This window comes from Pan troglodytes, chromosome 13 (assembly GCF_028858775.2).
Source record: "Pan troglodytes isolate AG18354 chromosome 13, NHGRI_mPanTro3-v2.0_pri, whole genome shotgun sequence".
Taxonomy (NCBI): domain Eukaryota; kingdom Metazoa; phylum Chordata; class Mammalia; order Primates; family Hominidae; genus Pan; species Pan troglodytes.
The window spans coordinates 60,815,420-60,840,332 of NC_072411.2; the positions used below are offsets into that span (position 1 = coordinate 60,815,420).

General features: G+C 41.2%; 1 protein-coding gene across 1 annotated transcript; it reads left to right on the forward strand.

Moving 5' to 3' along the window:
• The first annotated feature begins 890 nt into the window (after positions 1–890).
• Positions 891–21,660, forward strand: DAPL1 (death associated protein like 1). Its single transcript, XM_001147594.6, has 4 exons — positions 891–1,028; positions 9,921–10,008; positions 12,692–12,752; positions 21,375–21,660. The coding sequence occupies exons 1-4, from the start codon at positions 971–973 to the stop codon at positions 21,489–21,491; spliced, it is 324 nt and encodes a 107-aa protein (XP_001147594.1). The 5' UTR covers positions 891–970; the 3' UTR covers positions 21,492–21,660.
• Positions 21,661–24,913: the final 3,253 nt, after the last annotated feature.

Genomic DNA, 24,913 nt, shown 5'->3' on the forward strand with positions numbered 1-24,913 from the left:
GAAATGCATTTTACAGATATTTTCTCCCAGTTTGTAGCTTGTTTTTATTTTCTTAACAGGGTTTTTCGAAGAGCAGACAACTGCTCTTCAAGTTGTTTTTTAACTGTACTGAAGAACAAAGAAATTTTTATAAATATCTGCCACATGCTAAACTTTTATTGGCGCTGGAATTACAATAATGGCTAAGCTTAAAGTTGTATTTTTCCTTTTTAACAAAATTGGCATTGATTGCTTTCTTGTCTACTTTTTCACTATCTTATCGTTAATATTTCTACATCATTAAGTATTATTTGAAAACATGATTGTAAGGTATACTCTCACAGTGATTTCTTGATTCATCTTAACTATCCCTCTGTATTTGGAGATGTTTATCTTGATTCCCATCAATATTTTAAAAAGAAAAGAAGCATATGATTCCCATCCTTGCGCAGAAATCTCTGTATACATTTCCAATTATTTTCTTAGTATAAATGCTTATAATTGCAAAAACTGGGACAGAGGCACAGGACTTTGCTCTATACCTGTCTCTTTAGAAAGACTACAGATGTCCTGAAGCAGAGAACTTGTCTTGGCCTCCTTGTCATGCCAGAATATGAAAAAAGCCTGTTACATTGCAGGTGCACTATACACACTTGAGGGATCAACAGTTGGAGAGAAAAAGAATTCCACTGAACTCCACCCTCTCCCTTTCCTCCTGTGAGAAAAAAAGAAAGAAAGGAATATCCTGTCTCCTGCAGACGTCTACCTTGCCTTCCCAGATGGAGGGAAGAAGAAAGTCTTCTTCTAAGAGAAAACTTGCCAAGGAGATGCAGGTTTCCCGGAGAGCTGGATGACAAGCCCTGTTGCTGCTCAGCAATGCCCTTAAGGGGCCCTGCCCCCTGCCTTTATAAAGCCGGTGCGGTGGTGGGGCAGCCACAGCTGGCATTCGGCCTCCAGAGCACCAGCATTGGCACTGGCACTGGCACACGCTATGGCAAATGAAGTGCAAGACCTGCTCTCCCCTCGGAAAGGGGGACATCCTCCTGCAGGTAGGCTGCCACCTGCCCTCAGTCCTGCAGGCTGTTGCTGCTCCCCTCTTCCACCAATGCCTTCCATGGAGCACCCCAACAGACGGAAGCTTCTCTGTCTACCCAGTATGACTTTAACTCCATGCAGCCTGACTTCCTCTTATGTCTTTGATCCTTCTTAGCTTGTATGTAAAGCCACCCGGGGATTTGTCAGACCCCCAGTGAGTTAAAACCTAATTACCTACGGGAGTGTATGGATTTGGGGCTAGTGGAAAGGCATAGGTAGAGAGGTTGCACCTTTCCTCCCTCGAGGCAGCATGCCTTTCTCGGGGCCCTGGCTGTAGATTAGCAGTGACACATCTACACCAGGAAGATGATTTGCTACCATGGAAACCTTTCTCTTTAGAGGTTCCAGCTGTAAGACTCAGTCTCCCCAAGATGCCTGTGCATCATGTGACTTCCTACCCAGGCAAAGCAGCTTCTGCACAGACGACAACAATCACATTTCCTTCTCCCTCCTCAGGCTTTGGGGATGTATTTACCTGTCAACAAGCTGAGAAGTACTTTTAAATAAAGACACAGGACTTGAGGAGGCTGACTGGAAAAAGTAGCTGTCAAGGTGTTTGCAAAGCATCCATAGTTGTCTTTTTTTTTAATTTATGCTATCTATATTGACTCTCTGGAATATGGAAATTAGTTTTATTGTACTTAACCATATGTTCATATAGATTGGCTGAGGTGTACAGGCCTATTTTTAGTCAGTTTTATATTCTTCCAACTGCTTTCCTTCTTTTTTACTGAAGAAAGACCTCAAAAGCTTGACTGCTTTGTTCTTGCCTTTCTCCATTTACAAAAACATATTTACTGTCTAATTCTCTGGCACCTCTAGGCCAAGGTTATTTCAATAATCTTTGCTGCAGAGGGTGATGGCGGGTATCGTCTTCGCAGAGAGTCAAAATGTAACATTGTTTTGGTGGCTTTCCGGCCGGTAGCCTGGCCAAAAAGAGTCCAGATTTTACTACTTATTCTGAGTTTCCAGCTCTAGACATCTTGGTCTGATCCCCTCTGGTAGATTACTGATGTTTTATATTTGTAATCAAATTTAGCAATATGTAACATTACCTATATTTAAAGTTAATTATGCTAGCTAATAGTCAGGAAGTATATATGCAAATCATTGGAAGACAGGCTCCTTACATAGACAAAGACAAAAGAAAAAAGAACTCCATTCTCATTATGTCGTTTCCACTCCAACCCTTCATAAAATGGCTAAGATGAAACCTGTTTTGCTAAACTACATTTATGCACAAAGAACACAGACATAAACTCATAAACTTAACCAAATGAAAGTTCGAATGAAACCACCGGGAACTTTCTGTCCCCACCACTAATGATTGCTAATTACTCTGTGTACATAGCACACCATGACTCCATCAAGCATGTCACAATGCCTCTGGCATGACAATTAATTATTATGAACTGTGACACTACAGATAAGAGGTTTTGGATAATTAGAATGGAGATGAAGGCAGACTTTTGCCTTCCCACTGAGCACAAGGGAACAAAGAAGTGTCATCCTTCAGCCTGTCTTGCCACTAATTTTAAGTCTGAATCTGTTTGTGGTGGTGCAAAATTTTATTTATGGAACAAAAACAAGTGCCAAAATTCTATTAATTTTTCACTTGATTTTTATAAGCAAAATACAGATCCCTAAAAGTGGGAAGAAGATATGATTCGGTGGGGAGGGTGGGACATACATAGCCTTTGGAATCAGACAGACTTGGGTTTGAACCTCAACTTCATTTCACATCTTCGAGCCTGAGTTTCCTCATCTCTGAAACAGGATGCAATAAATAACATCTATCTAGTAAGTTTGTTGTAATGATTAAAAGAGATCACCTCTGTAAAGTATCTGGCACCTGAATGTTAGCCCCCTTAAAATGCAGGCCCGGTAGAACACATCACTATCAAAAGAAATTATCCTCCCCAATTTCAAGACATCCTGATGCTGGAGCGGCATTAGACACTACTGCAGTAGTCAGAACAGAAAGAAACTGCAATGGAAAAAATATGTGCCTATCCCATCACAGTTAAAAATGAAATCACTCAGCTGGGCACAGTAGCTCACGCCTGTAATCCCAGCACTTTGGGAGGCCGAGGTGGGTGGATCACCGGAGGTCAGGAGTTCAAGACCAGCCTGGCCAACATGGTGAAACCCCATCTCTACTAAAAATACAAAAATTAGCCAGGCATGGTGGCACGTGCCTGTAATCCCAGCTACTTGGGAGGCTGAGGCAGGAGAATCCCTTGAACCCAGGAGGCAGAGGTTGCGGTGAGCCGAGACCACGCCACTGCACTCCAGCCTGGGCAACAAGAGTGAGACCCCATCTGAAAAAAAAAAAAAAAATCACTTAGAAGTCAGCCAGCTGCATCTCTTTCCTACCTATCTATGGAGCGGTCAATGGTTTCACTTTAATGTATATTAATATAATATATTGCATCTCTGATAGCCCTGGTTATACATTTATGCTGTGAAGTGAGACTACATAAAACACAAGGTGGCCTGGGCTCCAGTAAGCAGAACTTGGAATTTTCTGCTTTCTTGATTTGTCTCACTCTCACTTTCAGAAGAACCCCATTATATGAACAGCAGCACCAAAAATGTGTGAGTAGAGGGTGACCCCAGGAAGCCAGATATATGATGAATAGAAAGAAGAGCAGTGGTTCATGACTTTTTCTATATTTCCTGCACTTTTTAATTGGGTCTAAGCCAAATGAATCAGAGCCATTAGAGGTGTTGCCACTGAATCCCTAAAGAGAATATGTTTTCTGACTCATTAAAGAGAGAAGGAAGTTGGAGGGGGAGTATGACCAATTGTAAAACTAATGCAGAAAATGGGGGACAACCATAAACTGCATATGGACCACGGTCATTTGAAAACCCTCACACACTCCAAAGGCTTGAATCTCTCAATTCCATCTGCTCAAGTCAACTTGGGGGCATTGGAACAGGACAGAACCATGAAGTTAGAAGAGAGAGGCTGTGAGATTCACCTCCTCCGGCCCAGGGGACAGGGATTTGAGGACTGCAAGAACAGCTGCCATTCGCTCAATGCTGACTGCACCTGGCACAGCAAAGAGACTTCTAGACGTGGCAACAGCCCTGCAGATGGGTGATGTTTCATGGAAGAGCAAACAGAGACTCAGTGAGATTGAGGGACTTGCCGAAAACCACACAGCCAGTGGGAAGTGGAGCTGGAATTGGAAAATGAAGCTGACCTCATGTCAAAGCCCTCTTACTCTAAAGCCTTTTCTGTTTGCTCCACAACCTTCTCTTGATGAGGGTTTTGGGGGTCTTGATTGGCAGCCTAAAATTTCCTGATACATTGTGAATGCAAAGTGAGCATTTTGCAAACATCTAAACTTTTCATTAAACCTTCAAATACATGTTCTCATTCACAAGGCAGAGTTTGCACAAACCTTTGTGCCTTTCAGCTTTTTCACATACATTGTCCATGGATTTGTGAAGGAAAAAGCCTAATTTTTTTGCAGGCTTATGTTTATCTTCACTACTCTCTACCGAAAACTGTGAAAAAGATTGGAAAATCTTAGCTGGAAAATTATTATTTAGAATTCTAAACTAAATTATGTATTTTTAAAAATTTATAAACTACAAAAGCAGTCACAAGAGTATAATTCTCATGCAGAGATGGGAAAGCAAAGCTTCATTTTCCCTGCTTAAATTTAGGTTTCTAGTGAAATTATCTAAAAGAGCATCTCCCTATTTTACATTGTCTATCTCTAGTTCATCTTCATTATTGAAAGGACTGAAAGTCTTAATTTACATATTTGTACTCAAAATCCTGTTAAAATGTTAAATCAGTTCATATTTTCCTTTGCCCAATTCCAATTGATCTTTCTGCAAAGGTTCAAAAGGCAGGATAGTCCCAAACATGGAGTTACGTAAAGGATTACAAACTTAAATGGATCGATTTGGATACAGTGAAACTTTGGAAAGGTCTCTTGAGTCAGAGGTATCTAGTATAAGCAAAATGAGCAAGAATCTGATTGTGTTGCATTGTAAATAATGGCTTGTCTAGACCCCAGGAGATCATTGTGATCAGTGTTCCCAGCAGAGATTTTAAGATGACCCTCCCACAAACTGACTCCACCTGGTTCAGTCACCCCAATGTAGTCAGAGCCCAAATCTATATCAGTGTATCCATCTGTAGTCTAGGGATATTATCTTCTGCTTCTTTCTACTGTACATAGATGACCGAGTAAGATCAGCTACCAGAACAAGTTTGGTACCAGCTACCAGAACAAGAACTCTGTTCTGGAAATCCAATGTGTGTTTCCCTTATGCTTCCAAAATTGCTGAGTTAGAGCCTACAGCCCTATGACAGAGAGGATTTAAAGACTGCTGGATGGAAGTAGGAATCTTTATGGGGAGGACTTTTTCTTCTTCCCCCTAAAATGTCTATCTTATTGTTCCTAAGGATGAGGAACTCCCATGTTTATGGTTTAGCTGGGTGTGGTGGCAGGCGCCTATAGTCCCAGCTAATCGGGAGGCAGAGGCAGGAGAATCACTTGAACTTGGGAGGCAGAGGTTTCAGTGAGCCGAGGTCACTCCATGGCACTCCAGCCTGGCGACAGAGAGAGACTCCGTCTCAAAAAAAAAAAAAAAAAAAAATTTTTTTTGGCATTTATTTCTTTGTTAAGTGCCTTATGTTCTTTCCAAAGAGAAAGAAGTGATGGATCTTTTTTAGAGGTAGATGAAAAGAGTTGAAATTATAATAAGGACTTTATAATAAACATAATCTAGTTCAACTTCCACTGAATTCCCCAAAGTTCTCCTAAGGTATTCATGACAAAAGAACTTCTTTCCTTCACTTTAATACACTGAGGTACAAAAAACTCGTTATTGTATTAGGCAATCTATTTCATGTTGAATGAGACAAGCTGTTACAAGTAGCTAGACTGTACCTTTCTGGAACTCTTAGTCTTTGGTCTTCGTTCTCACCTCTGGAACCACATAAAATAAATATAAATAATAATTAGTAATTAGTAAGTGCCTACCATGCACCAGGTTCATATGTCACCTCTATTTTCTGACAGCAATAGTCAGTATTATTCCCCATTGAAGGACGTGGAGACAGTCTGAGAGCAGTTTTAAGTGTCCTACTCACAGTCACAGAGCTTAGGAGGAATAGAGTTGTCCAACCCTACATAACATGTCCTCACCAGTAAACTGCTCCTCTGCCCTCATGACAGCCCTTCAGATCTTTGAAGATGGCTCCCTAAGTTCTCTCGAGTCTTTGCTTTTTCAGGAGTTATCTTACTAGATTCCCTAGTTCCTCATGTAGCATGTCTGCCTTCACTCTGTTCACTCTCCTCTGAAGATTCCCAGATTGTCAATGTCCTTCCAAATGAGTGGTACAGAACTCAGCATTCCAAAGATCTTCTTTTCTTTTCCTTTTTTTTTTTTTTTTTAGACAGAATCTCACTCTGTCACCCAGGCTGGAGTGCAGTGGTGCAATCTCAGCTCCCTGCAACCTCTGCCTCCCAGGTTCAAGCAATTCTCCTGTCTCAGCCTCCCAAATAGTGGCTGGGACTACCGGCAATCGCCACCACACCTAGCTAATTTTTGTATTTTTAGTAGAGATGGGATTTCGCCCTGTTGGTCAGGCTGGTCTTGAACTCCTGACCTCAGGTGATCCACCTGCCTCGGCCTCCCAAAGTGCTGGGATTACAGGTGTGAGCCATCGTGCCCAGCCAGGTCTTCTCATCTTTAACTAAAACAATTTTGCTTCTATATTTGGTAATAATAATTAATCCAGGTAGAAGAAAATGTGTAGGAATAATAGCATCAGGGAAAGCAAAAGGAACATTAACAAGAAAATAATTACAGCACACTATATATGAAAGGCACTTGTCATAAGGAGAATGAAAAATACTGTTGAGAGGTGTATCAAAGGCCCCAGAGCTCTTATTTGATTCTTCTTAGCATTAAGCAACAGTGCTATGAGCAGACACCATCTCCCATACAGAGGCACACACGCCTCAAACATTCTTTGGGAAAAAGCCCATCCCTTGATTTATTTCACCTGTATTCCATGGCTATTCAGAAATGTTTCCATATAATTTCATTTTTGTTGCTGATTACTTTGTATGCCATATGCGTGTGTATAAATAATTTATGTATATAAAGAATGTGTGTATATATATATAATTTAAAGCAGATAATGTATAAAGATAGCATTTTCTGAGGCTTATATACAAAAATCAATATTTTTTAAACTTGGTAATTCAAATGACCAAATGGAGTTTATTCCATGAATGCAGGAATAGTTGAATAGTAAAACCACAGATCTTAGTGATACAAAACCCATAAGAGATTGACAAGGTCACATAAAAACAGCAAATTTCTGACTGGCAAAAACATCAATAAAGTCAAAAAGCAGTAACCGGTACAATATAATATTTTATATTTGCAATGTATCTCATGGAAAAAGAGCTCCTATAAATCGGTAAGAAAAAGATAGGAAAAAGACTAGCAATCCAATTGAAAAGGACAAAAGATTTGAACAGCTTACAGAAAAGGAAATGCAAATGGCTTCTAAAACACAGAACCAAGCTCAACCTTTAATACAACATGAGAAATGAGAATTAAAACAGTGAGATACCTTTGTCTATTTTGTAACTTACTGGCTGACAAAACCAAACACTTTGTAGCTCGCATTGTTAACAGGGGTATGGAGGAACAACAACTGTCATCGTGGCTGGTGAGATTCTAAACTGGTGCAACCTCTGCTAAGGGCAATTTGGCAAGATTTAACAAAATTCCAAACACGCACACTCTTAAGAACTAACAAGATCACTTTTAGGAATTTCCCCCACAGGTATGCTTGTATTTGTGCAAAATTATGTATCTAAAACTGTTAGGAGAGCAAGAACCTAAAAGAGCCAGAGTGACATCATTTGAAAATCACCTCCATCTTAGAATGAGCGAGGCACATTCCTTGCTAGTCACAACCGCATGATGCTAAGATGTTTACAGCTGAGGAAGCAGCTTGGTAATGCCTGCAAGAACAAACTCTTACAACCACAGAAAGTCCAGATGTGCCAATACCCATAATGATAATGCTTTCAAGATAGTAACAGTTATGCTTTGATGTACTCACACACCAAATCGTCAAGGATGGTTTTCTTTACATCAGTAGAATAATAAATCTTGTCATGTTGTCTGCTCACCTGCATGTAGTCACAGTTTAGTCTTTACATAGACAAGACCCCTATATAAGAAAAACTGAAAAACAGTGTGTTTGTGCACTCACTTTCTGAGGACACCCTACTCTGTAATGGAGTCGTTTCTAATAAACTTGCTTATTTCACTGAGCTCTGTGCCTCGCCTTGAATTTCTTCCTGTGCAAGATCCAAGAACCCTTTTTTGGATTCTGGATCAAGACACCTCTTTCTGGTAACAAAAGGATATTCATTGCAGCATTGTTTGTGATAGCAGTAGATTAGAAACACGTGAAATGTCCAACATTAGGGAACTGGTTAAGTAAACACAGGATGTTCATACAATAAAATGTTAAAGCAGATGTTAAAAAGAAAAACACACAAATGATATATAGAGATATAAATGTAGATGTAAATATAGATTTGGAACTTTCTCTAAAATATGTGATTAAGTGAAGAAAATAAACAAGATGTAGAGCAATGTGTACCTTAGGCTACCATTTTATAAAAAATAAAACCTGAGTGTATGTGTAGAATAACTGTGGATGAAGACACAGGAAGCTTATAACATTAGCAGTATCTTGGGAGATAATCTAGGAAGTTGGAAAATCATTGTAGGAGGGAGACTGCAGACCTTTTTATGGCTTTTGAATTTTGGGCCTTATGCAGATAAGATAACCAAGACAATAAATTAAGTAATAATTGTAAAGAACAATGATGAAGTCAGTTCACAAGGGCACAGAAAAATAGAATACATTTTCTTTATTTTTCACTTTATTGGACCGCAGTTTTAGAAAATCACCAATCTGGCATTTTCATAAAAAGAATTAACAGGTTCAAACAAATCAATGTCCATTTAGCTTTTTCTCATCTGAGCTTGTCAGATTTTAGATGTGCAAATTTCCTGGGAACAGAAAAAAAGCATTTGCTTTGACTTGCTATCTTGAAATGGGTTGTTCCTTTTCAAAAGTTGATTTCATCTGACATTGTTAAACACTTGAATTGCTGTTAGGTCATCTGTAGCCTAATTAACACTAATTGATCACTTGAATGGCAGGATTATTAATGCAGTTTAATTACTCATTAGAACATCTGAGCTTGGCCAACACCGGAGTTTTGGGGTCTGGATGGAAGGTGGGTATCTGGTAGAATCAGAACCATCTCTGTTGAATTAAATGCCTTTTATCACTGTGTGCCCTGACTTTTGGCTCATCTCTCAGAATCTGGCTTTTGAAAGCTTTGGTTGGAAAAAAAAATGCAAGCCACGCACAACTTTAATCTGGTGGGAAAACAGAGGGTCATGTTGTAATTGTCGGTTGCTATTGTGGGGAATGTAATTGGTTTGATAATAAGAAAAAATGTTTTTCAGTGAAATGCCTAAGGGAGTATGTTGTTATTCTCCTCCCCAAATCTAAGGTGTAACCTCTGCTTTTTCAGTCTTGGTTCCACTTCTCTGAGCATAAACAAGTAGCTCTCAGCCCTTCCTCCACCCACACCTGGTTTGCCAATAAAATGTATATATTTTTTATTGTGTTGTTTTATACAAACGTTTAGATCTTTAAAAAATAAGTTCAAAAATTATTTTCAAATCTAAAGTCATACCTTTAATAACAAAGCAAGCCTTCTCTCACTGTTCTAACTTCCATGCTGATTTTTATCTGTTTGTAGTAAAAGCTGGAGGAATGAGAATTTCCAAAAAACAAGAAATTGGCATCTTGGAAAGACATACAAAAAAAACAGGATTCGAGAAAACAAGGTAGGGACTCTTAATTTTTCTCCATCGCCTTGAGGAGTTTTGAGTGACTCTGCCTCCAGGAGTTATTTTAGAATAAACCAAGGCTCCCTATGCCTTTGGAGGCAGCCAGAGAAGGGTGCAGGAGGGGTAGGGCGTGATCCGTGGTGACTTAGGGTGAGGGGTGGGGAAAGGTAGGTGGCTACCCTCTGGAGGGATCCCTCTGAGAGGGCTCCCATCACGACTCCCACCCATTCTCCTCCTGTCTGCATCCAGCCCAGCAGCCTTGCACTTAATAGGCACAGTCCTACATGCATCCAAACCTGACACCCATCCTTTTATCCTATTTTCAGATCAGCCTTTAAAATATTGTTCCTAGGCTGGCTCTGTTTTCATAATATGCTGTCTGCTGAAGTAAATGTCCTGAATTAAAAATAAATGTCTTTTTTGTTTTAAACCCATCACTGAATTATTTAGAAAGTAATGGCCACTGTATTTGGCATAGCCAGAAAGCACATAGGTACCGAGCAGCCTCCCCGCTGCTCCTTCCACCATAACATTGACGCCTGCCCTATTCTCAGAACTCAGCAGAGAGCTGTGGGCTGGATCAGGTAAGCAAATGGCCCAACCAGTCTAGGCCTTGGGTAAGGAAAACCAGAGCATTTCAAAAAACAAGAAACACGCAGAACTGTTTCTTTCTGAGGAGTGCTTCAGAGACTATTAATTTTGAAATGGTTTCCACAGATCAGTTGATGAGTAATTCAAAAGGATCTGAGTAGAGGATGCTCCAGGCACCTCCATAAGAGTTAAACCATATCAGAAAGAGAATGGAAATAGACAATGCACTTCTTTGACTCTTTTCTATAAAATTATTTTTAAATCACTTTTAAAGATTGCTTCCTAATTTCTGGGAAGACATTTTTTGAGGATTTGCCTCCCTCCACTTTAGAATGAAATACTGATTCGCTCCATTAGCAGCAAGTCATTTGTTATTTCTGATATCAGAAACTAACCATCACATGACAAAAGGGAAGCTGTGCGTCCTCAAGAGTGGAGGTCACACGTTATTTGTCTTCTGACCCAGCATCTAGGACAGTTCCTAGAATAGTGAATGCATTCTGTAAATGATATCAGACTGCGATTGAATTGCAAGCTGATTAACTTTGAGACCTATTCATTCTGTATCTAAAACCTGAGTCAAGCATGTGCCCTGCTTATTGTGACATTAGTTAACCTGCCTGAGCCAGGGGCTCAGGAACTAAAGCGTCTTATCTTGGAAATGACTTACTAGTGGACAGCCAAAGGACAGGTCATTCATTTCTCTGCATCTCAGAAAAATGGGACTTACTATTAATTCTAACATCCACTGAACAATGCAGGCAGGGGAGTTGGCTAGAGAGTAATAAGATGGTGATTGGAATCTTCTTTAAAAACTCAATTGTTTTCTAATAGTCGTTAAATGACAGGAATTGGACTTTTACAGAACTTAAACAGCAAAAGATAGCTCTTGCCCTAAGTACCAGGGACAGAAACAGGTTATGCGGAGCTTGAATCTTATGGACTTTCAGGGCCATTTTAAAAGAAAAATAACCAAAAATGACCGATATGAAATGGGTAGGGCCCCTCCCAGGGCCTTGGGAGGAGCCACTGTGGCAGGAGACCCTAGGCTTAAATATCATTAGCTCCACATATATCCCCCTCTGCTATTTACATCTCCTAGCAGGGCATGTGCACAGGATAGGAAAGCCTTGTTTTCATGGACAAACACTCCTTTGTATGTCATCTTAGAGAATAGCTTTTTAAAAATATGCTCTAGACCAGAATTTTCCAAACATCATCAATCCATGTCCACTTCCTAATAGCTTCTACAAACCAACACAAACCATCCAGAAAAAAAAAATATGCCAAGTGCAGAGTTTCTTCAAGACATTGTACTGTAGATTTGGCCCTGATTGAAACTCTCCTACAAAATAACTTGGCCTGAGAGAAAGAAGCCAGATGCAAAAGAGTACAAGCTGTAGACGGTTCATTTTATGAAGCACAAAAACAGTCAAAACTAGTCTTTGGGGCTATAAATGAGGATAGCAGTTATCCTTAGGGGCAGCTGGTTTGACTAGTGGTTTCAATTTTATTCAATCTATATGCTTATAGCATGTGCATGTTTCTGTATGTATATCATATTTCAATAAAAAGGTAAAAAAAAAATGGCTAGGCACAGTGGCTCACGCCTGTAATCCCAGCACTTTGGGAAGCTGAGGCGAGTGGATCACCTGAGGTTAGGAGTTCAAGATCAGCCTGGCTAACATGGTGAAACCCCGTTTCTACTAAAAATACAAAAAATTAGCCAGGCATGGTGGTGCATGCCTGTAATCCCAGCTACTTGGGAGGCTGAGGCAGGAGAATCGCTTGAACCCAGGAGGCAGAGGTTGCAGTGAGCCGAGATCATACCATTGCACTCCAGCTTGGGCAACAAGAGCGAAACTGTGTCTCAGAAAAAAAAAATAATAATAATAATAATAATAATTTGGCCTGCAAAGCTTGTTGTGTGTAGCACATAGGTACACAGAGGCAAAATCTGTGTCTTCTAGATGTTCCTAAGCAAAGTGAAAGCATAAAAGGCTGAAGAGACAACCCTCTATAAATCATGTGGCCTTTTCAGTGGGAAAATTTTTTAAGTCCTGTTCAAAGTTTCTTTTCATCTTCACAGTGCCATTGCAAATGTTGCCAAAATACAGACACTGGATGCCCTGAATGACGCACTGGAGAAGGTGAGCCGTGGGCAAATCACATAGCGCTCCAAGTCAATCTGCCCAGTGGATCCGGCTGCATGGGTGAATGAGCGGATGACCACTGAGGTTTTTTCCAACCCAGAGGTTTGATGTCCTTGTGAAAGAATTTGTTCTCTGTCAGAGGAACACAAAGTGATTTGAGTGGGAGAAGCTGCTTCTCTCAAATTCCTAAAGTGTCCATTTAATAAATCATTTCAAAAATAAGATAAGAAAGTGGGAATCATGATGCTGAGTTTGCAGAATGGTACTTTGCCATCCCAAATATTTCTTGGAAACATTGGCATGTTTTTATAAAAGGCAGCCTGTGGAGTGGGGATTCAGCGGTTTTTGACCTTCCTCCCTGCCCCTGCGTTCCTATAAGGAGATATTGATTTGAGGAGAGGGTGGGTGGTAGAAGGCTGCATGGTCTAGGGTTGGAGGAAGGCTGGGCACCAGCTGGGTTTACCCAGTGAAGTCTGCTTATAAAGGTAGTTGACCAGGACTATTTTATTTCTATATTCTGAATTCCTTCTTTTTTTTTTTTCTTTGAGACAGAGTTTCGCTCTTTTTGCCCAGGCTGGAATGCAATGGCGCGATCTCAGCTCACTGCAACCTCCACCTCCTGGGTTCAAGTGGTTCTCCTGCCTCAGCCTCCCGAGTAGCTGGGATTACAGGCATGTACCACCACCCCCAGTTAATTTTGTATTTTAATAGAGACAGGATTTCACCATGTTGGCTAGGCTGATCTCGAACCCCTGACCTCAGGCCATCCGGCCACCTCGACCTCCCAAAGTGCTGAGATTACAGGTGTGAGCCACCTCACCCGGCCATATGTCCTGAATTCCTTCTAGGTAGTTCTAGAAACTCAGAAAACTCTTACCAAGTAGACAGTGGTTTGGTTTTCTGGATTGAAAAGTTTGTTTTCAAATTTTGTAGGTGAGCTGAGTGAGGGCCCTTATTCTATGTCTAGTAGGCAGGTACATTACAGTCAAGGTAATATAGAGCCACTCCTTCTGCTACTGCCATGTTTATGGAAGGCGTCGGACAAAGTATCCTCTGTAGAAGGAAGACTTGCTGTTGCAGCCAAAATCAGATGCCTGAGGACCACCAGCTCAGCCTTTGAAAAAGATTAGTGCAGCTGGCCTCTGGGCCCCCCATTTGGCACTGGCTTCATCACCATCTGTATGGCCTTGAGCAAGTTATTTATCCTGTGGTTCAGTTACATGTGTGTATAATGGAGGTAAGGAAGAGCACACAGCTTATAGGGTTGTTACGTGGAGACAATGAGCTCACATACATGAAGGTCTTGGAAGAGTCTCAGCACAGAGTAACCTCTTTGCACTCTGTTAGGGTTAGTAGTATTGGTTTTTATGACAGTGAAATAAGACAGTATATCTAAAGTCCATGATGTTACAGGGCAGATTGTACAAGGTAAGATCTTGATGATGAGCCATAGCTACAGAGCCTTCTCACATGGGAGCCTTGGTTCTCCACTCAGGTCGATTTAGGGTGAAGTCATAAGTGACTCTCTGCCTTCCTGGCTTCAGAGGCAGGGCTGGTGCATGACACCCTGTAACATAAGCTGCCTGCTCACACATATTATATTCTCTTGCTCCCGCCCACTAAACACCACTTCCTTAGGGCAAGGGAATGCTCACAGTTGTAAGTGGAAATGGATAGAATAGACATGTTCCCCTAAAATATTTGTTAACTCGAAATAAAGTATTGAAAAGGAATGGTCAATAAAGGTTGGTCATGCTGTGTATTAGGTATGATGCCAGAGTTTACGTTCTGTTCTTATAGACATGTGATATGCTTATGTCTTTGACATATCACCTCTTTATTTCAAAGGTAGAAAGAATAATCTCTTCCCTAAGTAACAATACTTAACAAAAATAATCAGTTGTATTTGGAAACCATAAAAGAACATTGAGATGGTGTGCTGTTAGAAATATTTTTAACAGGCCGGGCACAGTGGCTCACGCCTGTAATCCCAGCACTTTGCGAGGCTGATGTGGGAGGATCACAAGTCAGGAATTCAAGACCAGCCTGGCCAATATGGTGAAACTCCATCTCTACTGAAAATACAAAAATTAGCCTGGCGTGGTGGCAGGTACCTGTAGTCCCAGCTACTCAGGAGGCTGAGGCAGGAGAATTGCTTGAACCCGGGAGGTGGAGGTTGCAGTGAGCCGAGATCATGCCACTGTACTCCAGCCTGGGTGACAGAGCGAGACTCCATCTCAAAAAAAAAAAAAAAAAGAAAAGAAAAGAAACATTTTTAACAGAAACTATACCTATTTTTTAAAATATACCTTTGTGCTCAGCTCAGTGTTTAGTGGAGTAGGACTGTGGCTAAGATTGCACGGGTTACTGGTTAGGACAGCAGGTCCTGGCATCAGCCATAGGCTGCCGGGTTCCTGTGCTGGCTGTGTCTCTTACTAGCTTTTTGTCCTGGGGCAGGTTTCTTCACTTTTTTGTGCTCCTCTTTCCTTATCTGTAAATGGGAGTGTGAGTACCAGTATCTACTTCATAGGGACATGTTGAGAGTAAAATGAAGTTACATAATACATGCACAGTGCTAGGATACTTAGCCCTCAGCAAGTGATATCTTCTGTTCCCAGGCCTGCATCCTGCCTTCACTTGGAATCCCAGGTAAAGCGTAAGGCACCAGCAACAAAAATAAGCTCCAAGATTACCGTAAGGGACTATCTCAAAAACGAACATTGGTAGAATCCATGTGTTTTCATATAGCTAAGAAAAATCTCACCGAATCCATCATTCAACCTGAAACCTAGTAAGATTTCACAATAAAGGTCAACCTGGGGTTGACACCTGCTGACCACTAGATCTACCAAGATCAGCAGTTGTGTGGGACTGAGTAGGAGGAGTTGATTACAAATGACCAGAGGAAATTTGGGGGAATGATGGGATGGTTACTCATCTTGATTGTGGTTGTAGTCACAAACTGCATGTACTTGTCAAGACTCATAAAGCAGCACATGAAAAAGGGTAAATTTTACTGTAGGTAAATACTTTGATTTTTAAAACTGAGTAGCCATGCTGCATAAACTATACAGGGTGATTCAAAAAATATATGAATCGATATATAAAAGATACAGACATACAGGTATCTTTTAATACATTTTTCCTGCACTACAATGATTCTCCTCACGGTATGTATTGCCACAGAGACCTAACAATATACAGTTGGTCAGAATAAATGCAGTGGCAGAATTGAGAGTCACATCCTCTGCATTTATTAACATGCATTCATGCCCTCAGTTACACTCATGTCTAGTCCCAAGAACCCATGTTATTTCTCATACTTATTTTAAGAAATTAAGTCTCTAAAGAAACTCCTCTCCATAGGAACTCATCAACCATTCAATCATGGCAGGAAAATTCTCTCTGTATGCTACTCATCTCTGAATTCCTACTTCAAAATCAACATGGGGTTTAAGATTTTGGAGATTGAAAAATAGTCCCCGAAGGGCTGGAATTGTGTAAATCAAAGTGGGAAGCAGCCTAGAATCTACCTCCACAGTATTTCCCCACCTCTCCCCTCCACACAGCCTGCTTTCTCCCACCCTACCTCATTTCTGCTTTCCTCCTCACTCTCCAGCCAGCCTTCCCCACCTCTTGAAGCCCTCAATAAGAGAATTCATGTTGCCCAGTGGCAGAACACATGACATGGTATTCCTGCAGAAAACAGGCTGTGTAGCCCAAAAGCTCTTTAGGCTAGAAATCTGGGAGACCTGGTCTTAGATCAAGTTCCACCCACTACTTAGAAGTTATTTGACCTTTTAGATGTCACGTAACTCCTCTGGGATTTGTGCTCGTTCATTTACTTTTAAATAATTATTTTAAGGCAGGGAGTGAACAAGAATGATACTGCCAAATATATTAATCCTCTGGACAGTCATGGCAATAAATTTGGCAATAGTTGTGAAACTTCTCAGAACATAAAAGTATCCAGTTAAAACATCCATAATGGGGTTGCGTTATGGTGTAGAGGGGGAAATGCTGAAGCCTGGTTAAAGTTGGGGCTACTTTTCTCAAGCTGCCAGACTTTGGGTCACCACTGCCAAAGCCAGTGAGATGTATGTGAAATGGGATCCTGGGGGAGAGAAAACTATCAAACGCATCGCAAATTTTAAAAGGCTTCTCTTGTTCTGTAGATTAATATCACTGTAGGAGTATCCTTGAATTTCATTGACGAGAGCTGAATGTTTTGTTTTAAGCAGTTTGCTTAACAGGGTGTGGAAATTTAAGTGCCAATATTCGAGTTGGAAGTTAACACCCTGGAAAGATGAATGAAAGTGCTGCCAGTCTGCTAATACTACCCAACTTCAGGCTCTAAAACAAAACCTGCAGCTGATTTTCTTGCATCTAGAATTTCAGGGCTCTCTAGTCATAAAGACCTCTATCACACTTCTTTTGCTTTTTCTCTGAAATGAAAAATATAGGTTCTGAGGTCGCAGCTACCCAAGATGAAGGTAAATTCTCAATGTGGAAGTTTCTATTGATCCACTTTCTAAGTTCAATATGTTGCCCCTGTAATGGAGCCACAGCAAGGCAGGATCCTTGTACATATACTGGCTTTGAATTCTTTCTCTCGTGGGGTTACCCTAGATTCTCTTACCCTAATGAATGAGACAAGAAGCACCTTTCATTCTACAAATACTATCATTTTACAAAGACTAATGATGAAAATTCCACAGCTTCCCCGAAGTTAAAATGTCAGACTAAAACACAGCTGGCTGTAGCTTATACTCTGGAAAGCTGTTTCTACTTATTTGTAGTTTAGACTTGAAAATAAACTTTTCCTATCTCCATTGATATAAAATCCACCACAACGAATTAGTACATTTAGGAGCTGACCATTTTACCGACAGTTTCATCAATTCTGATGGAAGATCCTTTATAGACTCTCCACCCATAGCCCCAAGTCAGGATGCCCCTGACTGAGGCAGGTAGGGAGATGAGAAGGAGAACTTGACTTTCCTGTTATCATATTTTCAAGTTGCTATGAAACCCTGCTCTGGGCACCCCAAAAGCTGTACACTTGTAGCTTAACAATTATGGGCGGTTTCTCTATTATCTTTGCCAGAATTATTCCTACTTTTTTCTCAATCCTGTTGATTTTCTTTTCTTCTCTCAAACTTTCCAGATCAGTTCAGATGGCCATTGGGCCACAGGGGCTGACTTTGTTTCCCAAATATTCTGATCTGTGGCATTCCTCTTCTGAGAAGTAGTTGAGCAGTGCTTTTAGAACTTCGGTTGAATGCCTCAGTTAAAATGTAACCCTTAACACTTCTGTATTGCTGGTGGGAATGTAAAATGATCCAGCTGCTGTGGAAAACAATACAGTGGTTCCTCAAAAAATAAATATAGAATTCCCATATCAGGCTGGACGCGGTGGCTCATAACTGGAATCCTAGCACTTTGGGAGGCCAAGGCAGGAGAATTGCTTGAGCTCAGGAGTTCGAGACCAGCCTGGGCAACATAGAAAGACCTTGTGTCTACTAAAAATATAAAAAATTAGCCCAGCATGGTGGCACATGCCTGAGGTCCCAGTTACTCAGGAGGCTGAGGCAAGAGGACCACTTGAGCCCGGGAGTTCAATGTTGCAGGGAGCAGAGATCACACCCCTACACTCCAGTCTGGGTGACAGAGCAAAACCTCAACTCAAAAAAAAAAAAAAAAAAAACAAAGAGAAAGAGAGAGAATTGCTGTATGATCCAGCAATTCCACTTCTTCCAATATAATCTTCCCATATATTGGAAGAATTGAAAGTAGGGACTCAGAACAGATATTTGTACACCAATGTTCATAGCTGCATCATTCACAATAGCCAAAAGATGAAGAGATCCTAACCAAGTATTCATCAATGGATGAATGGATAGAAAAAACGTGGTATATATATATACAATGGAATATTATTTAACCTTAGAAAAGAAGGAAATCTTGACACATACAGTAACATGGATGGACCTTGAAGACATTATGCTAAGTGAAATAAGCCAGACACAAAAGGACAAATATTGAATGATTCTACCTATGGGAGGTACCCAAAGTAGTCAGATTCATAGTTATAGAAAGTAGAATGGTGGTTGCCAGGGGCTTGGAGGAGGAGGGAATGGAGAATTACTGTTTAATTGGTACCGAGTCTCAGTTTAGGATGATGAAAAAGTTCTGGAGGTGGATGGTGTTGATAGCTGTGCAATAATGTGAATGTATTTAGCACCACTGGACTAACTGTACACACACTTTAAAATGGTTAAAATGGCAAGTTTTATGTTTTGTATATCTTAGCACAATTGTTTTTAGATGCCCAAACGATGTAGCCTCTAAATTGTGGAGATCACCCTGGAGGTGATCAAATAACAAATTAGTGCCCAACTAAGCAGCAAATATCTTCTATCACTTATTCTAACACTACTCTCCTCTCCTTTTTCTTTTTTCTTTTTTTTTCTTTTTTTTTTTTTTGAGACGGAATCTTGCTCTGTCGCCCAGGCTGGAGTGCAGTGACCCGATCTTGGCTCACCGCAACCTCCGCCTCCTGGGTTCATGCCATTCTCCTGCCTCAGCCTCCAGAGTAGCTGGGACTACAGGCGCTCACCACCATGCCCAGCTAATTTTTCATATTTTTAGTAGAGATGGGGTTTCACCGTGTTAGCCAGGATGGTCTCGATCGCCTGACCTCATGATCCGCCCGCCTTGGCCTCCCAAAGTGCTGGGATTGCAGGCGTGAGCCACCGAGCCCGGCTGCCTTTCCTTTTTCTTTTCCTACCTCCACCCATCATCTCTTTCACACTTAAGAACAACAATCAACATGTGGCTTTCTTTGTTCCAGTCCCAACTTATCCTCTTACCCTCCCTTACCTTGGCTGATTGCCCAAATTTCTGTTATATCAGAGTTTTTTTGTTTGTTTGCCTTCTCACCCACTTTTACCTTAACTGACTTGTCACATTTTTCTTCCTACCTGCAATCTCTCAATATGATTTAAAGCTAACCTGAAATAATTGATCTATTTTAGTTGAGACTAAAGACACACAGTCTGGAAGTAAACTACTGAAGTCAGTGACCTCTTAAATTTCCTTCTGGATCTAATGTTGAAAGAAAACCAAAGCAAAACAAAACATTCTGCCCTTAACACATTGTAAAATGCATGTCATATGGTCTGATAATAACTGACCTGACAAAAAAAAAAAGTCATCAGGTCTCTTTTAGACTCTAATGCAACATTTATGATCAATATCTCAATTGTGTTTTGTTTCCATTCTGCTAGAATGTTGGCAGAGATAATCCTTGGGCTTAATTTTTGTATAACTTGTACCTGCTCATTGTAAAAGAAAAAAAAATTAGTACTGATAAATAAAGTGAAGAAAAAGACTAGGCATTGCCCATAATTCTATCCCCCAGAGGTAACCATTGCTAACACTTCAGTGTATTTTCTTCCAGTGTGTTTAATTCTTTAAAACCAAGAAGAAAGGACTTTTTGGAGTCACGTTTCATATGAAAGGGACTGCTGAGTGCCTAGGGCCTGGGCAGAGACATTTGAGAAGAGATGTAAGGCACATATGTTTTCCCTGGCTTAGAAGAGCCCAAACAAACCATGAACAGTGTGATGGCTAGGGTCATGAACAGTTTATCTCCCCTTTTATTTAATTTGAGTGCCAAGGCAAGGGCATCTAAGTTCAATAGTGATAAGTTAAATTCCTACTGAGCTGAGGCATTCCTTCCTTGCTGGCCAAGGGAGGTTTCTTTAGGTACTTTTACATATTGATGGGCTTGGAAACCAAGAACTAGCATGGACCCAAAAGGTCACTGTGTCCAAATTCTCCTCCTAGGAAAACCATGTCTGAAGTGGTCAGCAGCATTGGGCATGCTTTCTATCTTAAGTTATCATTAATGTAAATTCCACAAGGTTTCTGGGTTGCATATGAAATGTCTCTTATTGTCAGAAAGTCTCAGCCTGTGTTAATAAGCCTATTTAAGCTTATTTACTCATAGATGTCTTCTGTGGAGAAGACTAATCAGAACTTTTGTTCCCTGAGGCTAGTAGGCCATCCCTCAGCCTTCTCTTCACTGGGCTATTTAGATTGAACCATATGGAATGGCCAATATCACATCATTTTTTACCTTAAAAAATAACAAATGTACATACTTAGACCTAATAAATAACCCTAACTCTTCTTAACTTCTTTCAGAGGTTCTTTCTTTCTTTTGACAATTGAGGAGTTTTTCGTCCCCACTCTGGACCTTCTCCAATGTCCCTGTAGCCTTCTTAGAATTCAGTGATTCATAGATGCATACTAGTGCCAGAATAATTGCTAACACCACAGAGAACTGATGCAGGCATAATTAACCATTCCTACTTTTTAAAATGTCAATTGGAATTTTTTAAAATTAAGGACAGTAAATGAGAGAAGACCCAGGTTAAAACATACTCCCATGGGTTTAGGGCTAGAAATAGTATGGAAAAAAAAGAGATATTATCAAATAAATAAACAAAATTGTGAGATTCCCTTGATCAACGATATCACTTTCTACTAGTTTAATATTTCATGACCAAGAAGATCCAATATGCCTATTTTTTCTTCCCTTCTCACCTTTAGCTCAACCATAAATTTCCAGCAACAGTGCACATGGCGCATCAAAAACCCACACCTGCTCTGGAAAAGGTTGTTCCACTGAAAAGGATCTACATTATTCAACAGCCTCGAAAATGTTAAGCCTGGATTTAAAACACAGCCGTCTGGCCAGCTGCCTCGAATATCTGACAGCTTAGCAAAAAGGGCCAAAGCTTTCCATAGGCGTGCTGCACTTGCTTGGTAAATTAAACAGCTTTTGTATCTTCCCCTTTGACTTTAGGTAATAAAGCATCCAAACTTGTAAATCTGACACATCCCTGTGCCTCTTTTTGGTCCAGGTCAGAATCCCATTGATGTTTGCATATGTAATTCTGTAGATTAAGTGAAGCATCCAGAATACCTGACTGTTCCATCCACCTCCCTCCATAAGCACTCTTCTTGACGCTGACCCTGAATTGTTCTACCCTCATTGAGTTCTCCTTGAAGGCAGAGGTTGGAGAGGAGTAGACTGGGCTTGGCAAAGGCCAATATCCAATGCAAACATAAGGAGTGACTCTTCTCAGTTTGTTTGTCTAAGGATGTTCAAGTTTTCACTTGAGGCGAAATGTCTTTTCCAGTTTCCCACATAAGTACATAGTTTGTTTTCAAGGCTCAGTGTGGGAAAATGAAAAATTAAATTGATTACAAACATATTATTTTCTGCCAAGCAATCAAGGACAGAAGGTAGAATTATAGCTTCAGTGGGAGAGTTGCTCAGGGCCTTCCAGAAAGCTCCAGAACAGGGCATTGTCGTTGGGCTACAGAAGTTATTTTCACTGGAGATGGTGTGGGAGAGAGAGTATTGCCATAACTAAGCATGCACTAGCTCTTCTCCCCTCTACCACACACACACACACACACACTTCATGAATTCACATGTAAACAGTCAAGGGCATTCTCAGGTGACAGCTGGGGACAGCCATATCCTTTCCTCACAGAAGTTGGCTGTCACTCACTGCTTCACCATTCTGCACCTCCAGTTGAGAATGCTATTGGACTACCAGCCCTTCTCTTTACCCAGGGAAAGGGGCCAGCACTTCAGTCCTTCACTGAACAGGTTGACAACTCTTGGAGTATGACCTGGTGCTGAGCCTGTCTCTGATTCTTGGAAACAAGAGGCACTTGGCTAATGCCCACTTGGATGTGGGGATGCATCCACCTCCTCCCCTCCATTTTTTGGCTCTTGTTCAAGAATAAGAGAATTGCTAGAGACAATATCAGACCTTCAGGCAATGCCAGCATGAATCAGTAAGACAGTTATTACCACCTCATTTTGGCTTAGCTCAGTTTCCTGTCCTCTGGGACTGCTGTCAGATATATCCCAGGAAGATAACTGTTGCAAGGAAAATGGACAGAAGTTCAAGGTCAGCCACCATTTTCCAAGGCGACAGTAACACAGACCAGATGGTGGGTACAGGTTGGAACATTGGACTAACGTTCAGGAGACGGAGATTCTACTACTGACCCTTACTAGTTCTGCAACCTTAAGCGAGCCACTTAACCTTTCCAATCCTTGCCAAATGGGCACAATAACACCTGACTCCCCAACTGAACCCTTTCAGTGTTGCATACTGCAAAGAGGATAAAATGACTACTGAGATTGGTAAAAGCTAATTAAAGAGTAGTGTGAGAGCAAGATGGTGCCAGGATGCCTATCCTAGAAGCTGCCAGAACTAGAGTAATAGTAGAACTCTATTAAGTTGAGACTAGAACAGGAAATTCAGAGAAAAGGTGGAGATTTGGGGCTAGATGGAGGCAGGAAGGAAACACGGGGAGGGGGTGATAAGAGAACTGAGAAACACAGATGGTGGCACTGCTAGATTTGCCTTTCTTTAGGGTGATATGAGGGCCAGCCACCCAAAGGAAGTGAGAAGGGAGGAAGGGTACCATTTTCTCTGTCTGGAGATGAGGGATGTACTGTGGGGGAAGGGAGGCTGCTCGAAGGGAGCCTATGCAGTGAGGACCCACGCATTAACTTGAGTCTACAATTACAGTCATTTAAATCACCAAGTCACAGGGAGTCAGACGTTTGGTATGAGCTTCAGATCTGAAAGGAAATTGGAATTCCCTTGGCTAATGTAACAGCAGAAGAAGGTCCAGGAGAGAATTCTGTGGTGATGTGGAGGCATGTGCAAGAGGCCACAAGAGCTGCCCACTGTCCCTCCGAGGAAGAGATCCCAGCATGGATGTGCTGTGGCTCCACTCAGGAGCCCCCAGCCATGGGTCATGGGCCCAGCAAAGGCCATGACAAGGAGGAGGGGCTGCCGTGGGCTGGGAATTCACTGGCAGATAATTTTCTTCAGTTCATTTCAGTTCCGTTCACCAGATTCTATGCTAGGCACTGGGACATGAAGATGAATAAGACACAGCCCCTGTCCACCAGGATCTCTCAGACCAAAGGGAAATGGACCCCCAACAAATCAATAACAAGAGAGAGTATAGATGCGGCTTGGTGGGGGCTGGGGTCATGCTGTGGATGAGGCTCAAGAACTCACCTGAAGGTCACGTGCAAGCCAAAAAAAGCCATGGTGGCTGTGGAGACCAATAACTCATGTGTGGATCTTTAATAAACAGACTTTCCTTAAGCTTATTATGAAATCTTCAAACATACACAAAAGCCGAGTGGCTATTATATTAAACCCTCACTTACCCATCACAGGGCTTCAACAACGTGGACCGTCTTGGTTTGGCTACAGCATCCGGCCCCCTACTTCTTTGCTCTTTTCCCTCTCTCCTTCTGGATTATTTTAGAGTGAAGCCTAAACCTCATATCGTTTCATCTAGAGATACTTCAGTATGTTATCTCCAAAAGATAAACCTTCATGTGTGCTCTCTCTCTCTCTCTGTATCTCTTTCTCCTTCTGTAAACTGATTTTTCACCAAGATTGAGGAGAATCTTTCCCCGCAGAAGGGAGACTAGCATTGCTAGCTATGCTAGGCACAAGAGCCAAAACAAACAAGACCGCTGCTGAGCCAGGGAAGCTGAGAGAGTGTGTGGAGTTCAGAGGGTAGATGATGAAGCTGGCCTTCAAGTCCAAGGAGGGAACCAGGAAACACGAAGTTGCTGAGGACAAACAAGAGGTACAGGAAGAAAATGACAGGCAAAACTAGGTCTTGCCAAGGAAAAAGATATAGAGAACACTTAGAAATAGCTATTTCTGAGGCCACTCAAAAAAACACAGAGTAAGAGAGGAACAAAGGATGATAAATTATTGGCAGGAAAAACTAAAATCAGTTTATCCAACAAACACTTGCCAGGTTTCTCCTGTGTGATAGGCTTCGTTTAGATAGACCCCAAGTCCAAGGAATATATGCCTAGCATTTGACATATGTCATGTTTTATCTGATTTATTTTATTTGTTTATTTATTTATTCATTCATTCATTTTGAGATAGGGTCTTACTCGGTCGTCCAGGCTGGTGTGCAGTGGCGCGATCATGGCTCTCTGTAGCCTCAATCTCCCCGGTTCAGATGATCCTCCCAAGCTGCTGGGACCACAGGTGTATGCCACCACATCCATGTCT